Source organism: Falco punctatus (genome assembly GCF_963210335.1).
Source record: "Falco punctatus genome assembly, chromosome: 11".
Classification (NCBI taxonomy): Eukaryota; Metazoa; Chordata; class Aves; order Falconiformes; family Falconidae; genus Falco; species Falco punctatus.
Window position 1 is genome coordinate 16571709 of NC_137591.1, and position 15021 is coordinate 16586729.

General features: G+C 42.4%; 1 protein-coding gene across 1 annotated transcript in view; it reads right to left on the reverse strand.

Annotated features, from left to right (window-relative positions):
- Window positions 1-15021, reverse strand: part of LOC308071302 (vitellogenin-2-like) — a 32428-nt gene that overhangs the window by 5413 nt on the left and 11994 nt on the right. Inside the window, exons 16-34 of the mRNA XM_080406517.1 lie at window positions 14244-14363; window positions 13968-14157; window positions 12095-12188; window positions 11798-11983; window positions 11114-11258; window positions 10770-10992; window positions 10504-10679; window positions 9401-10129; window positions 8865-8915; window positions 7854-7943; window positions 6595-6807; window positions 6364-6506; window positions 5820-5958; window positions 5164-5299; window positions 4531-4717; window positions 4112-4203; window positions 2975-3072; window positions 2066-2225; window positions 536-697 (exon numbers count right to left, since the gene is read on the reverse strand). Coding sequence (XP_080262643.1) covers window positions 536-697; window positions 2066-2225; window positions 2975-3072; window positions 4112-4203; window positions 4531-4717; window positions 5164-5299; window positions 5820-5958; window positions 6364-6506; window positions 6595-6807; window positions 7854-7943; window positions 8865-8915; window positions 9401-10129; window positions 10504-10679; window positions 10770-10992; window positions 11114-11258; window positions 11798-11983; window positions 12095-12188; window positions 13968-14157; window positions 14244-14363 — 3334 coding nt within the window. The remainder of the gene's footprint in view (window positions 1-535; window positions 698-2065; window positions 2226-2974; window positions 3073-4111; window positions 4204-4530; window positions 4718-5163; window positions 5300-5819; window positions 5959-6363; window positions 6507-6594; window positions 6808-7853; window positions 7944-8864; window positions 8916-9400; window positions 10130-10503; window positions 10680-10769; window positions 10993-11113; window positions 11259-11797; window positions 11984-12094; window positions 12189-13967; window positions 14158-14243; window positions 14364-15021) is intronic.

Sequence of the window (15021 nt, forward strand, 5' to 3'; positions counted from 1 at the left end):
ATAATCTACAATATACCTACAAAAAAAGACATCCTCCTATATCACTGCACTTGGGTGCAGAAATCCCGCCCACACCTGCCCTTCTATTGCCTAAATCAGCTCAGTGAAAAAGGATCATGACCAAAGGCAGTGATATATTAAAATATACGAGGTAAGGATCCCCTTTTCAGGGTGCTGCACATGATCAGTGGCTGAATCCTCTGGGGCTGCAATACATGGCTTTTCAGCTGCTGCTGACTGTGCTGTTTCCCTGCCCTTACCTTGTTAGCTCAAAGCACCATGAAGGGGAGTTCAGTATAGATTTTAAATTCCAGTATAATGAAAAACTTAAAATTACAACAGAAAAACACTTATCTTGCTAAAGGAAGTTTTACGTATTAATGACAACAGGGAAAGGTCTTCAGTCAATAGCACAGTAAGTCAACCCTGCCTGTGGATGTGTTATTCATACGTTTCAAGTGGAATAACCGTGCCAAGGCACAATCTATTTAGACTTTTGTGCAGCCCCTGTTCAGTAGAATTTCCGTTGGCTTACCAGCTGGGAGACAGTGGAAACCAACAGTGACTGGAGTAGTCTTGGTGGTGGAGCATCCTTTCATGCAGCGCAGCACGGGCTCTGTAGAATAGCACTTGGACTCTACACCCACCAGCTGAACCGTCTTCTCAAGCTTCACAAACGAGCGTCGCAGTTTACAGGCTGTAACACATCATCGGTGATAGTTTAGGTGCTGACATTCAAAAATCTTCAGATCTCCAACTGCCAGCGCTGCCAATTTGCAAACAACTTTCCTCTGTGAAAACTGTATTTTGATCATAAGTGAAGCAGTATCACTCACTGATAAGCTTTTCAAATCAGCTAATTAGGTATGGAGCTATGGAAAGTCAATTTCAAATGCAACTGGTTTATTTCTAGATTAACATGTAGAAACATAACCTGATGTACTTTCTAAAAAACAGTTTTCAAAGCAAACCAGCTTACTGGATAGCTACAAAACCACATTGGAAAGTGTTGAATACTCAGCAGAGGAAATAAAGGCAGTGTTTCTAACCAAATAAAAATAGTCTCTAAAGAATTACACTATTACCACTGTCATTCAGATACAGAATTGCTGCAGAGAGAGACCAAAAGTCATTGCTGCCAGTCGGTAATATTGATCACATTTTGCATTCACAGGATGAGCAGCTACAAGTGTGTGAGAAGCTAAATGGGCCACAATCTACTCTTGACTGTAAGTTTCATTCTCTGAAATTCCAGCCTTTTCCACTATATGTGGTCACTGCCAACTGTGGGAATGTTATTGGGTATATGCAACGTTATATCTATCTGAAGCAAGTTTGATGCTCAGTATTCTTGACAAAGACATAGAGTAACAGTTAATGCACAACTAAACACGTAGAAGCCATCTCTAGGGACTGAGGAAGTCCTTCCCACCAGGACAAGTCTTTTCACAAAGGCAGCTGTGCCTGTCCTTGCAGCACTGTAGGATGTTCTTGCATCATAACTTCAGCGGGGAGCATCAGCACACCATCAGATCCTAATCTACTGAAGCACTTAAAATACAGCTTTTTTATTTCAACCGTGTAATTAAGTCCCTGGAACTGCTCATGCACTTGAATGCTTTGCTTGGCAGGTTGCACTGGTTCAAAAATCAGGTGCTTAGCCATGGTAATAATTACTAATCTCCATCTGATTTTTTTGATGGGTCAAACGCTGGATATTGATGTCTGGAAAATGCTGTTGTGCTTAAATCAAAGCATTACGTGTGAATTTATCCTCTTAACATTTTTTTCTGGTCTTCTAAAACTTCAAAACTGAAACAAAGATTTTGTTTCAGCTTGGTCATTTAATTTCAACTGACTTGTGTATTTTGTCTTGATTAACTTGTAACTTCTAATTTATTTCTAAACGGGCAAGTAATTTTAAAACTTTATATATAACAATAATGAATCCTTATAAAATGCTTTGTATTTCCAAATTGTTCACAGATTTAAAATTTTCTAAACCGATTCTACATATTCTAAAGAACTGCAGTATATTATATTAAATTTATTGGAGCTTGCATACCTCCTGTACAGGGCTTTTCTTCCAAAATCCAAGAATGTCCAAAGCTCACTGCATCTTTAGCTAGATATCCATTGGGCATCCGATATTCCTGTTCACATTCTGCATCATATTTTCCACACATTCCACACGTTTTCCCTGCCATCCATAAAGCAACTTGAATCTTTGAGAAAAAAAAAAGTCAAAACCATTTTAAGTTAGCAAAAATAATACCTATGGAACAGACTTCTGCTATGCAGGTCCCTTCTAGTATACGTTAATGCACAAACATTTAAAATCTGTTTAGTAGGAATTCAAAAGGGTCTGACAGCCAGATGCCAAACTCCCGTGGTGCTGCAGCATCTTTGACTGTTACAGCCTTTAAAACCTACTGTGCCAGTCTGGTATGTTAAGTTATTAATAGTCCAAACTATTAATCCAATAAAGCTTTTGTCTGAGGGATGTTTTCATAGTACGGGTGATAGGTACAATATGGTTTGCCAATTTCTTACATTCCTATTTCACATTATTTTTAATGCAGCCTTTAAAGCATTTATTCATCTTAAAAGAATGGCTGCAATTTTGCTGATTTGAAGAATTATACAGCTGTAAGAATAGTGGACAGGAGCTGAAAACTCATTTTTCTTGCCAATGCACTGCTGACGCAGTGTGTGTACGCTCACAGCCCATTTTCCAACACACACCTGTACTGCAAGAATAAGGTATTTTTGTCAGTGAAAGATTCTTACATCTCCTGCCTAGAAATAAAGAGCACCGCTGTGCAATGCTGTAGTGTCGCTTCCCTTTGGGGTTTTTTGGGCCCTGCACACATCTGGATTTGCCACTATATACTCTTACACTCATACATGAAGATTTAAGGGAACCCTATGGAAATTTCTCAACACCCAAGCTTATGAAGAGGAATATCAATACCCTGAATGTGTATCCATCAAAGTACAATTTATCAATGCCATAGGCTGGGGCAACAAGTACAAGCCCTTGCTTTTCACTGTGGATCCACAGAGGAGCACCTAGAAGAAAACAAAATAAAACAAAGCAAAACCAAAACAGACCCAACCTAGCTTTTTTAAGAAAGAAAAAAGCAACTGTCATGTTTCTAAAATGTTCTTCTCCTTCAAATTCCTCCATTGTTCTATTCAAGAAAGAAAACAGGCAGCAAAACAATATAGAAATGTTTATATACAGAAAACAGGTGTTTGTAAAACGTTGGAAAACAATTTTAATGATCACAGATTTATTCATCTTTGCATTATTAACATATTCACATTTATTTCTAGAAATTATTACAGAGCTGTCTATAGTATCTTTATAGTTGTGCAGATATACAGGGCCCTGAGTACCCTATATGTGACACAGTGACACTGTGACTGTCACTGCAGCCATTTCTAGCACAATTACTGCTTCCCATGTGCGTAACAAATAGGACAGAGCTCAGCACTGGCAGATGCTAACCCAATTTCAGCAAGATTTAGCCTGATTCATATACCACAGCTCCACAGTCAGGAGCTACCTGCATTGTGTATAGCCCCTGACTGCACAGCACAGGATGTAACTAGGTCCTCCTGTACCTTTCACAAAAAAAACCCCAAACTATTTCTGCTTTGAGAGAAGCAAGCAGGCTCTTTTAGCAGTTCTCCATATTTATTGCCTGCAGGTTTCAGAATGCTAGCCAGATCTATACCTAAAAATGAAGTTCGGAAAAACAGTGATATAGTGTGGTGAATTTTACAAAAGCTCTACTTCAAAAAGTTTTAATCAAACAAGATCTTACAGCATAACCAAAACATTTCTCAAATTTGGAACTCCAGCAGGAGCTGCAGCAATGTATGAAAAGGAGTGACCTTCATGTTAGTTAAACCTTGCTTAGTTAGGCCACTTCAAGAGCTTCACTCTCTAATCAGTCATTCTAAATGTAAATGAGTAAAATACATGTTCTTAAGTATTACTCTTACAACCAAAGGCAGAAATACTGATGGAATCTCTTTGATAGAGTCTTTCTTTCTCCTAAAATATATGTGACAATGAAACAACAGATGGTGCATCACTTACCAGTAGATATGTACGAAACATTCGTCGTGGGGCTTTCAACCCCATCTACCAGCAGTTTCACCTGTCCGTTTGCAGGACGCATATCAATTTCACTGTTAAGGAGAAGAGCGTTCATACCCTGTTTGTATCACATTTACATGCACACAGTGACAAAGGCATTTTCCTGTTCACTACATATCACTGGTCACAGCATAAGATTATTTCAACCCCTTAAATTCCATCGGGGGTATTCTTGTCACCCAAGATGCAGGATAACATCATCAGCATCATATTCAACATGCATGGAAAGTAAATAAGGGAAATGCTGGAATCCCCTGGGCTGCTAACCATTGCAGTAAAGCTCAGAACTAAGCTCCTCTCACGTTAGACGTGGACGATGCAGTCCCTCACGCTCCCAGCATCTGGCAGGAGTTACTTACTGACTGCCAAGCTTGATGTTGATTGCTTTCAAGTTCATAGCTTTTTCAGCATTCCTCATCATCACCAGGAACTTCAGGTCAGAGCTGCAATCCTGAGCCAAGATGTGGTAGCAGTGTGCCGGCATTGTATAGTTAAACTGAACTTCATTAAAGGTTGTGATCTTGTTGTGGGAAACTGAGCAGTAAGCTGGTTAAATAAAATGCCAGTGAGTATTTGCTCTTCCATAAAAGAAAGTCAGGAAATGGCATATATTTATTTTTAGTGCTATATTATTGTAGCTTCATATTTTTTTCCACTATGTGATATTTTTTTTATGGATTACAGGGTCTTTTGACTACTAAACCACCATAAATTCTAAACAAGGCATGGAAAATTTACTCCTCTGTCTAACAAAAAATAATTGCCAGAAAGTTCAAATGTTATCAACTCAGATAACTGGTATTTTGCTCCCTGGAAGGCTGATAATTTCTGTACTATATGCACAATATTCTCTCCCAGCTGAACCATCCTTGCATTGTGACAGCACATTTCCTAATTAAGTGGAGACAAATAATCACAGAAAAATTCAGAAAGTGCTCAAGTAATTTGGGAGACTGAGGATATCATGCTTCTGAACCCGGTTAGACCCTGACCTTTCAAATTCTCAAGCACAGCAGAGGGGGCTTCAGCAAAGATATTCCAGATGGGAGGCTGCAGCTCTGAAGCTGGTATCCTTGGACCTACAGGGAGTGACAGGGGAAGCCTCATGGCTTTTTCATAGAGGATGATCTGAAAAGGAATCCAAAAGCACATTCAAAATACATTTCTGCCAGGTATTCACAGCAAACAGCTGAAGTCAGCTTTTTCTCTTCTTTGATTTCAATTTCTTCTACTTTGGTTGACAAAGACATTACATGAACGCAACTCATCTGCCTCGCTGTTCATGAGCTTTTTGCTTCTGCTTACAGTTTTCTCTCACGGTGTGGGCCATCATTCAGGTATTATTTGGGAGAGAATTAGTTATTCCCCTTCAAAGGTGGTTAGGTGAGCATGTATGGAGCTACTACAGATGGAAACTCATGTCATTATTAGTACCCACTTTTTCCATGAACAAAATCACTCTATGAATATTCTTGGATGTAATATGAAAAGGCTGAGAATAAACACAAATTTTTTTCATCATTTGCACCCAAATGGATGCTTACTTAATTTTTCTTTCTCTGTAATTAAGCCACTGTAATTAAAATGCAACAGTCTCACTTTTCTACTAGGAAAAAATAGGAGAGTGATAATAATATTTCATAATTACATCGGGAAGCTTGATAACAACATCACATGTCCTTGGAGAAGTTAGAGCCACGATCACCCTGGCTTGTCGAGAAGGATTCTTGTCTGTTTTTTCAGAGAACCCCAGCATAAATGCAGCCCCAGGGACAAACTTGTAAAACCTTCAAAAATTCAAATCAGAAAGATCTGGTGAAATAGAGAAGCAAAAAGCAGCACACATCCCAACCAGGTTGTCTCACACGTGTGTGTAAGTAGCACAAAGAGTCTTCAGGATCACTGGCTAGGTCCCCATGATCAGTCTCGGTGCTATTGATCGAGTGATCAGTGAAAGGAACGATCTGTTCCTCAGGTTTTAGTAATTATGTCCGGTACAAACAATTACCGTACATCAGAACAGGATGGCTATGATCTCCCACTCAGCTTTTATGTCCAAAGGCAGTACCCAGGCAGATCAGAGAATAAAATAACAGCCAGTATTTTAACCACCAGAACCTCATGGGGGGATGCTGATTTTTCCCCAGTTGACAGATACGACAAATGAGTGTCACCAAAGACTAAAACCTCACCATTCTGCTATGGATCTGACACTTGAGGGCACCTTAGGCCACTCCAGTTTCACTTGTACAGCAGGGTGGGCAGCAAACCGCCCAGTTACCAGCTCAGCTGAAATCTTGTAGTCCTGGCAATTCCGGCCCCATTTCAGGTAAGCCTGTCACGGAGAAAGAAATCGTCCATTTTCAAATGCTTGGAACATTCATGTGACGCATACAGCTGTATATAACTATTTTGAGCCTTACCGTTGCCTTGTGAGCATTGAGGACTGAGGCATCAGCACAGAGCTTCCACTTGCTTGAATCTGTGAGATTTGATACAAATACCTGCACCTGGGGCCTGATGGAGTCAATATCAGCATATACCACAAGCTGGAGGCCTCCTATCTTCTTGTCATTACGAATGCCGTAAAGAAAACCAGCTAATACTGGTGGTTTAACATCTCCCAAAAACTTAGGCTGAGAAGAAGGGGGAGAAATTACACAAAGAATATAATTATAAAACAGTTACCATGGAACGTTTCAGATGCAAGATCTAGATGAATAAATGAAAAATAAGCAACTGAACTGCAAATACATACCAGCATATGCATCACACACATACACATGCCTATAAACTCTCATGCATATGTCTTTAGTGCGCATGTGCCTCTGCATGCACAGATGGATTTATCACTGTATTTTATAGGAGCCAAAATTTGTGCCGCTTTCTGAGCTACAGCTGTTACTGTGGGAATATTCCTTTCATTAGGGTACAGTAATGCCTGATTTGGGCTTCATTGTGGATACCCATATATTTGCCTGTCAATGAAAGAAAGCGGTTCAATGTGACTAACAACATCAGCTGTCCGTGGCACTCATCACTCCTCCTCACAGCAGTAGCACCCCCCAGCTAGTGTCCTCCTGCTCATCTCTGGTCAGTCTGCTGGCCTTCACCTCACACCTGAGCTGTGAGTTCTGTGGGGCAGGCAGGTTTGCACAGCACCCTAGCACAAAATATAATTCAGGACGTTGTCTTCAATGTGCCCCCTTGACAGCAGGGCCTGCAATTCCTTTCCTCCGTTGTTAGACTTCACCTCATCACTTGCCTCAGAGAGCAAGGCTGCAGGCATTGGGCTGGGTGGTAGCAAGGGGCCAATGTCACCTCTGGAGCATGCCTTCTGCTGAGTCTTAGCCTCAGTCCCCCACCACCACCACCTTGCACCGGCACCACAGCACCTCAGCTTCCCTCCTGGTTGCAGAGTCACAAGATCAGCCTCTGCAGGCATCTGTGGGGTGAGATTCCCCTGTGAGGGCTGTGGTGCAAGATGCAGGAAGGATGCTCACCTCACTGCAGAGGATTGTGTGGGAACGATGGTGCGTGTCTCACTCTTGATTGATACCTGAGACGTGAGAGGCTGGTATTCCTCTCTTCCCGTTATCCTAACTACACAATTACTGCAAATGCACAGCCACGCTGCCATTCTTCCAAGCTGTCAAAACCCCCTAAAAATGGTGAAACTAACCCGGGAAGCAGCTTCAGATGAGGCATGACTGGATCCAGTAGAGGAGTATGTGCTACTAAATTGGTCAGCTGGGACCTTCTGTTTTGGGAACTGCAAGAAGAAAACACATCATGCTCAAGAGGGGAACTTAAAAGTGCGATTGAAGAAATTGCACTAGGCAGTGCTGCAAATACTCCCTGTCATGGCATTTGGTGTTGGTGAACTTGTTTTCCAACCCTGAGCAGCTCAATAACTTGCAATATGCTTGGTCCTGCTTAGCATATGTGATCTGGCTCTGAAAAATCATGTTTCCCCAAATACATCTGACCTCTCAGAAGAGACAAATAAGCAACACGTCTACATGAGAGTTCCCTGTGTGAAAAAACAATGGACCAGAGCAAGCCAAATTGAACCAGCCTCTCAATCCAATATGAAAGACCAGAACTGGTTCATTTTACTTCTGGAGGGGCCTGGTCAGCTGGAGGATGTACTGAATGGACCGACTATATGGGAAGTGCCAACTGAACAGACACACACAGCTGAACTTTTCACTTTTTGAGGAACACTAATATCAAGTACACTGCTCCTGACTGGCACATGCCCTAGTAAGAATGTTCTGCTAAACTAAAGCACCATAAAACAAAGCATCCTCCCACGTTTGTCAGCATCACTATCCCAGTGTGTACCAACAGCGATTCCAACCCAGGAAGCCAGGTGATCAAAGCCAGTCAAATGACCCAAGCCCTTGATGGTAGGATCTTTGTTCCTCCAAAGTGTGTGTGTCCCCAGTCTTGGTACTGCTCTGGTAGAGCTTTGCATCTACTCTGAGAGCCACAAATGGCACCATGTGCACAACAAAGAAGAACACACTTTGTCTTTATGCATCTCGGAAGAACAGCCACAGTTGATTTGGTGTTCTAAACGTTATCAGTACTGTAATTTTCCTGAACAAAGACAACAACTTGCCTTTAAGGTTTCCATTTGACTCATGACAGATTCCATACTTAATTTACTAAGGAAAGAAAAACTCACCTCTTGTCTATGCGCTGATCTAAAGCGATACTGATAAATCTCATGCTCTTCCTTTGAAAATGATAAAAACAAGATGAAAAGTCTCAGAAGAAAGGAAATGCTGCAATTACATTGAAATCTGAGCACTGGGAATTAAGTAAGGATTTTACTCATTATCATTCATACATAGTTCTGTATGCTTAGTCACAAGCACATAACGCAAGACCTGAAGTAGTTTATGCAAAGCATTAATGTTCCTGTTGCAAAATAAAGACAGAAATATGCAAAGCCTATTGACAGAAAGCAGTAAATTGGCAAAAAATGGTTCTGTGCCTATAACAAAAGTTTCAACAAACTTGTAGAAACTTTTGGAACGCTTTGAAGTAGATATCTGAGCCAATGATTGCAGGTGTGCTTGCAGAATAGATTTTGCAATTTTATGTTGCTAAAATTTACTGTGTCAACTCATAATTTCCAGATTTATGATGCAAAGCCAGCTGCCATCAGGAATGTGATTCATGAACATTAGCAGCATTGGTCAATTTACTGACAGTTACCCATATTTCAGAATACGTGCTTCTGCTGCTGCCATCTTTCAGATGTCCTGAATGATGCCCATGGCTATGGTGACTCGATGACTCACTGCTGCTACTGCTGCTGCTGCTGCCATTCAGATACCTTGAGTGATGCCCATGGCTATGGTGACTCTTGCTGCTGCTGCTACTGCTACTGCTACTACCTTTGCTACTGCTGCTGCTGCTACTACTACTGCTCTTGCTGCTGCTACTACTACTGCTCTTGCTGCTGCTACTACTACTGCTCTTGCTGCTGCTACTACTACTGCTCTTGCTGCTGCTGCTACTACTACTGCTCTTGCTGCTGCTGCTGCTACTGCTCTTGCTGCTGCTACTACTACTACTACTACTGCTCTTACTGCTGCTGCTGCCACTGCTGCTGCTGCTCCTCTTGCTGCTGCTACTACTGCTGCTGCTCCTACTACTGCTGCTCTTGCTGCTGCTGCCACTACTGCTGCTCTTGCTGCTGCTCTTGCTGCTCTTTGCATCTTTGGTTTTTTCTTGCTTTACTTGATCATTCTCATCTTCACCCATGGCTTTTTTACGATCAGAAGAAGCAGCAGATGATGAAGAAGAAGAGACAGCTGAGGAGGCAGACGATGAGCTCGAGGGATTTTTTGTATTGGGGTCTGTCCCAGTCTCTGTTTCTGTTAGCATAGTGTTTCCTTTCTTAGAAGGTTGCTTCTTCTGTTGTAGTGTTTTATTTGCAACCTGCAAAAACAGTTTAAAGAGAAGTGCAAGAGAGGGGATACATCTGTTTTTATATTTACAATGTAAAATTCTCTGAGTGTTAGACAAGCTGCTCACACTGGCCTTTCAAGGAATGACAACTTCTCTGGCTCACTCACTGCAGAAGCTGTAGATCTCCCTTTAAATCCACCCTGCTTAGCTGAAATCTAGCCCAGCATGGAGGATCAGCCCCAGTTGGATGCACCTCACAGGATCAGTCCCACCAGATGTGGCACTGGCACCTTTCAAACTAGCCCCATCTCTGCTTTCCCGCACCAGCTTTCCACAATAAACTTCAAATTCTTGATTTCATGTGTGGGAAAATACTCCCCCCTCCCACACTTAAAGTCTCTTACCTTGAACACATTGTCAATGCCTAGAATCTTCTTCAGTTTCGCTTGAATGTCCTCATATGGAGATGACTCATCCTCTTCCTCAGACTCTGAGTTTACCACATGAATTACTTTGGAAGCTGCTCTGGATCCTGCCTGAATCTCCAGCTGAATTTTGTCAATATCGGCATCTGTTTCAACTACACACCAATTGCACACATTAGAAGGTTATACTGCTCCAAATAGCACCGACAAATCTAAGATGACAAGGCTTGGGCTCAGTATTGTACCTGGCATCAAGACTATTTTAGCTTCATGTTCTCCAATTAATCTGTGCAAATACGTGTTTTTTAGGAAACTGGCATCTCGTGACCTTCTGGAAAAGCAGAGCTGACAACCAATATGATGCATTTTGATGCAAATGTCTTGTTTATGAGTTTTGCTTCTTACAGCATGGCGAAGATCCTCTTGAGAGCTGTAGGCATGTTTCCTTGGCATGCTGTCAGCTCCTTGCTGCATTGGAGATGAGTACATGAATACCACTGGGAGCATATCATAGGCAAGGGTAAAACTGCAGACATACGTATCACAGGGAAGGCAAATATTACTGTGTAAGCAAAAAGGAATAGGTTACCACTGTGAAATCTTCACTGGAAGCTCTCTCTGATGGTTTGAAAGGTTCTTCCACAATATCAGATGAAGCATCTCCTGGGAGAATTGAGGTCCTCTTTTCAACACCTAGTTCTCCTATATTTCTTGATACAGCAAAAGCCTTGTGTCTGTTGAGATATGTGGAAAAAAATACTAATTTTTCTGACCCTTTGTCTTTGGATTAACCTGTCAGTATCATGTGAGAGCACAGAGTTATGTTGTTTGAATGAATTGTTCAAACATTCAGGGACTGTATATGCAACTGTAAGTATAAATATTATTAAAGACAAATAAGAGTTCATGACAAACACCGGTTCCTTATTTCACACAAATTTTTCAAAATCTGGATAAATTTAAACAAATTTCCAAATCATGAAAGACATTAATTTAAAAATAAAAATTAAAAAACCTTAAAAGACAATAAAATAATAAACAAATAAAAATTAGAACCACAAAATAATAAACAAATTAAAAATTAAACTGCCGAATAATGTAGGTATCATTTGACTTCTAACTCCCTTATTTCTCTTCCTTTCTCTTTATCCCAAAGGTTCTGCTACACGCTGAAAAGTCACTCTGCCTATTTGGAAACATCTGTAGAGGTCAGTGGGTAGTGAACTCTGTAAGGTTTCAGTGACAGAAGTATTCTGAAGCAATGCTACCGTACCTTCCAACCACTATCTCGGTTTCCTCGTGGCATGGATTTGTTTCGATCTTAGCATTTTTCAGTTTCATGTCTACCTTGGCATCAAACTTCATTGGCACTCTTGTCAGGACCTTGCCTTGGAGTTCAACAGCATGCTGAAAGTATTCTGTGTTGACACCCATTGTTGCGACCGTATATACGTACAAACTGAAACAGAGCGAAGGGTCGGGTGTAAGAAAGGCGCTCCTTTTAAACATCTGGTTCTGCCTTTCCATAACCCACCTCCATCCTATGTCAAGCCTTAGAGACCTGCCGTACCTTGGGTTTATATCAGACCGGATCTGCATGGTGGATTCAAGCAACTGGGAAGGTCTAAAATCTCCAGTTAAAGGGGGGGTCATCTTTCCATCAACTGCAAACAACAGAACAACAATGAGACATGGTAAAAATGAAGGAAAGGATTTGAATTTAAGCAAGACACAGTTTTCAGGAAAAGGTAATATTTTTTGTTAATACAACAAGCATGGCTGGAGAACAAGACAGACTTTGGGGTACATGAGATCTTTTATGAGTCAAAAAAATACTGAAAATATACAGAAAGCTTGTTCTGTAGGCAAAGGTCCGGATGCAACATATTGAAAATGGAAATAAAAATACAGTAAGAGAATAAAGAGCTGACCCAAATCGAAATTTGTGTATTAGTACAACATTAAAATTTCAGAAATGCGAGGGGTCAGAAGACAGAGTGAACGGTGGGCAACCAGGCTAGACAAACCCTGATGTTTCTTCACAGCAAGTGTGAATATCTTTCTTGTACTGCAGACCCAAAACTGGACATTGTAGTCCAGATGCAGCCCCAGATCTGCTAAACAGAGGGGGGAAGTAATTCCCATGCTAGCTGTGCCCTCGCTGTTGCAGCCGGTGATGCAGTTTGCCTTACCACCACAAGAGCACACTGCCGGGTCACCAGACCAGCTTGTCCTCAGACCTCCCTGGCCCTTTCCTGCAAAGCCGCTTTCTGTCTGGGCATCGCCCAGCCGACACACTTGCATGGGTTACTCCATCCCAGGTGAAGAACTTTGCATTGCCTTTGTCAGTCTCATCACACCTCTGTCAGGCCAACCTCTCCAGCCTGTCAGGGTCCCCTGGGTGGCAGCCTGGCCACCCCAGTGCAGTGACTGCTCCCACCAATTCAACGTCATCATTGACATGGATTTCCTGAGGGTGCCTTCTTTTCAAAAGTTCAGGTTGTTAAAAGAGACAATGAACAAGTACTAATGACAGAGAAGTGATGCTCATACAGGGCACTGATTAGACTTTCATCTGCTGACTACTCTTATAGATCAGCAGTCCAGACAGCCTTCAATCACTTTGTAGCCCATCCATCGAATCCATACCTCCCCATCCTGGCTACAAGGATGTTATTTAAGAAAAAAAAAAAAACAACCAACCAAACAAAAACAAAACAAAAAAAACCCCAACCAACAAAAAAACCACCCACGAAACAAGGGCCAGGGGTTCAAAGATGTCATTAAAACAAACTAACAAACCAAAAACCAAGAGCAGTGAGAAGTGGACACATATGAGGCTTCTGTAAAGAGCACAAGTACTTGTACTTCACCCTTCATTCCTTATGTGGTGACAGCAGAAGCAGGGGTCAGTTCTGGCTAAATTAAAAGTTTGCTGTACAACAAGCAGTATGATCACTGAATTAACTTCATTATAAGTATTCGTACTGTTATATTTGTTCTTTTAAAACAGAGCTCTGTCGGTTTTCACAAGCCCTCTTCCTGCCTTCTCTAATGTTAATGGTAGATCTCTTTGCATCGTCTTCTATTTTCTTCTCTAAATGTCCATTGAATCCTGCTCAGCCTGTGCATGCGTCTCAGGAGTACCCCCTTCTGCCCACGCCTGTGTCAGCTCCCCAGGCAGCTCTCGTTTTTTGTGGTTTCTCTCTCTGGTTTCCCACATTCTCCCCTCACCTTCTCTGTCTCCAGTCCATGCAAAGATGAGGCAGAAATCGGCTGTGTCCAGCTTCTCTTCAAACATCTTCACTACCTCCCCTCCGCTACAAAAATTAGATCTTTTTCTAATTTCCTGTTTTTCCACATCTTTCTCTAGCCCCTCTTAGCTTGTCCCTCTCATCCCCTGTTCAGACCTCTCACAACTGATCTCGTACTTCTCAACTCACCGCTGGCTGCCACCCGGGCCAGAGCAGTGGTGTACAACCCGTACTCCAGTGGCAGACCAATGCAGGTGGGAGTGATGTATCGCAGCTCTCCCAGCCACACCGGCTGGGTCCATTGCCCTGCAATGCCATTGCGGATCTGACTGGCGATTCTCTTCATCAGCGTGTTCCTGTCAGCAGGTTCTAGCACAGTCTGCAGTAAAACAGAGATCCAAGAGGTTGGGATATAAAAGTACGATAGTGTCAAAACTTGCAAATAAAAGTAGGGGTCCCTGGTACCTTCATAGCCTGCTGCAGGACTTCCTTATTGACGCTGATGTAGGCCAGCTCTTGGCCAAATAGTTTCAAGTAGGCTGATACCAAGGGAGTTTCTGTTGGCAGCTCCTTCCATCCCAGCAGCTAGGGAAGAGATCGAGAAACAAGCAAAGTTCCTTAACGCAGCACTTTATAAACGGTAATTCAGCAGGGTGGCTAAACCCGTCCTGACCCAGCTGCAGCCTTCCACTGCTGCTTGTTTTTCCTTGCTGCTTTGTAAACAGCACAGCGTCAATAATTCAGACATTCCCCCACCACCGAGATGCCCACAAAGAGCCTCCTGGGCAGTGTTTTGTGTTCTGATGCTGTAACACTTACACAGAGGGTCTGGGTCGTTAGTACCACTAAACCCAAGTTTGAAAGCACAGCAACAAGTCACCTTTTCTCTCGAAGACAAAGAAATATCCTCGTAAATTAAGTGAGGTAGATGAAGGCAGGGAGGAGGAAGCCTGGCAGGCATGAGACCCACACTGTGCTGCAATGCGCGCATCCCCCTCTCCTCCCCTGCTCCTTCTGCAGCCACCCATGGCGTGGGGAGGAGGCAGGGCCAGAGCAAGACCCTGCAGAAGCTATCGCAGCCATGGCAGGAGTGACGTTGCCTGCAGCCCCGCTGCAGATCTCTCTCTCACAATACTCGCGCTGACTGCTAGGCGGGTAGTTTACCTTCTGAGACAGGGCTTAACTAGTAGGAGAAGCCTCACTAAATACCCCTTCATATAACCCACGCATTGCATTACTGAAA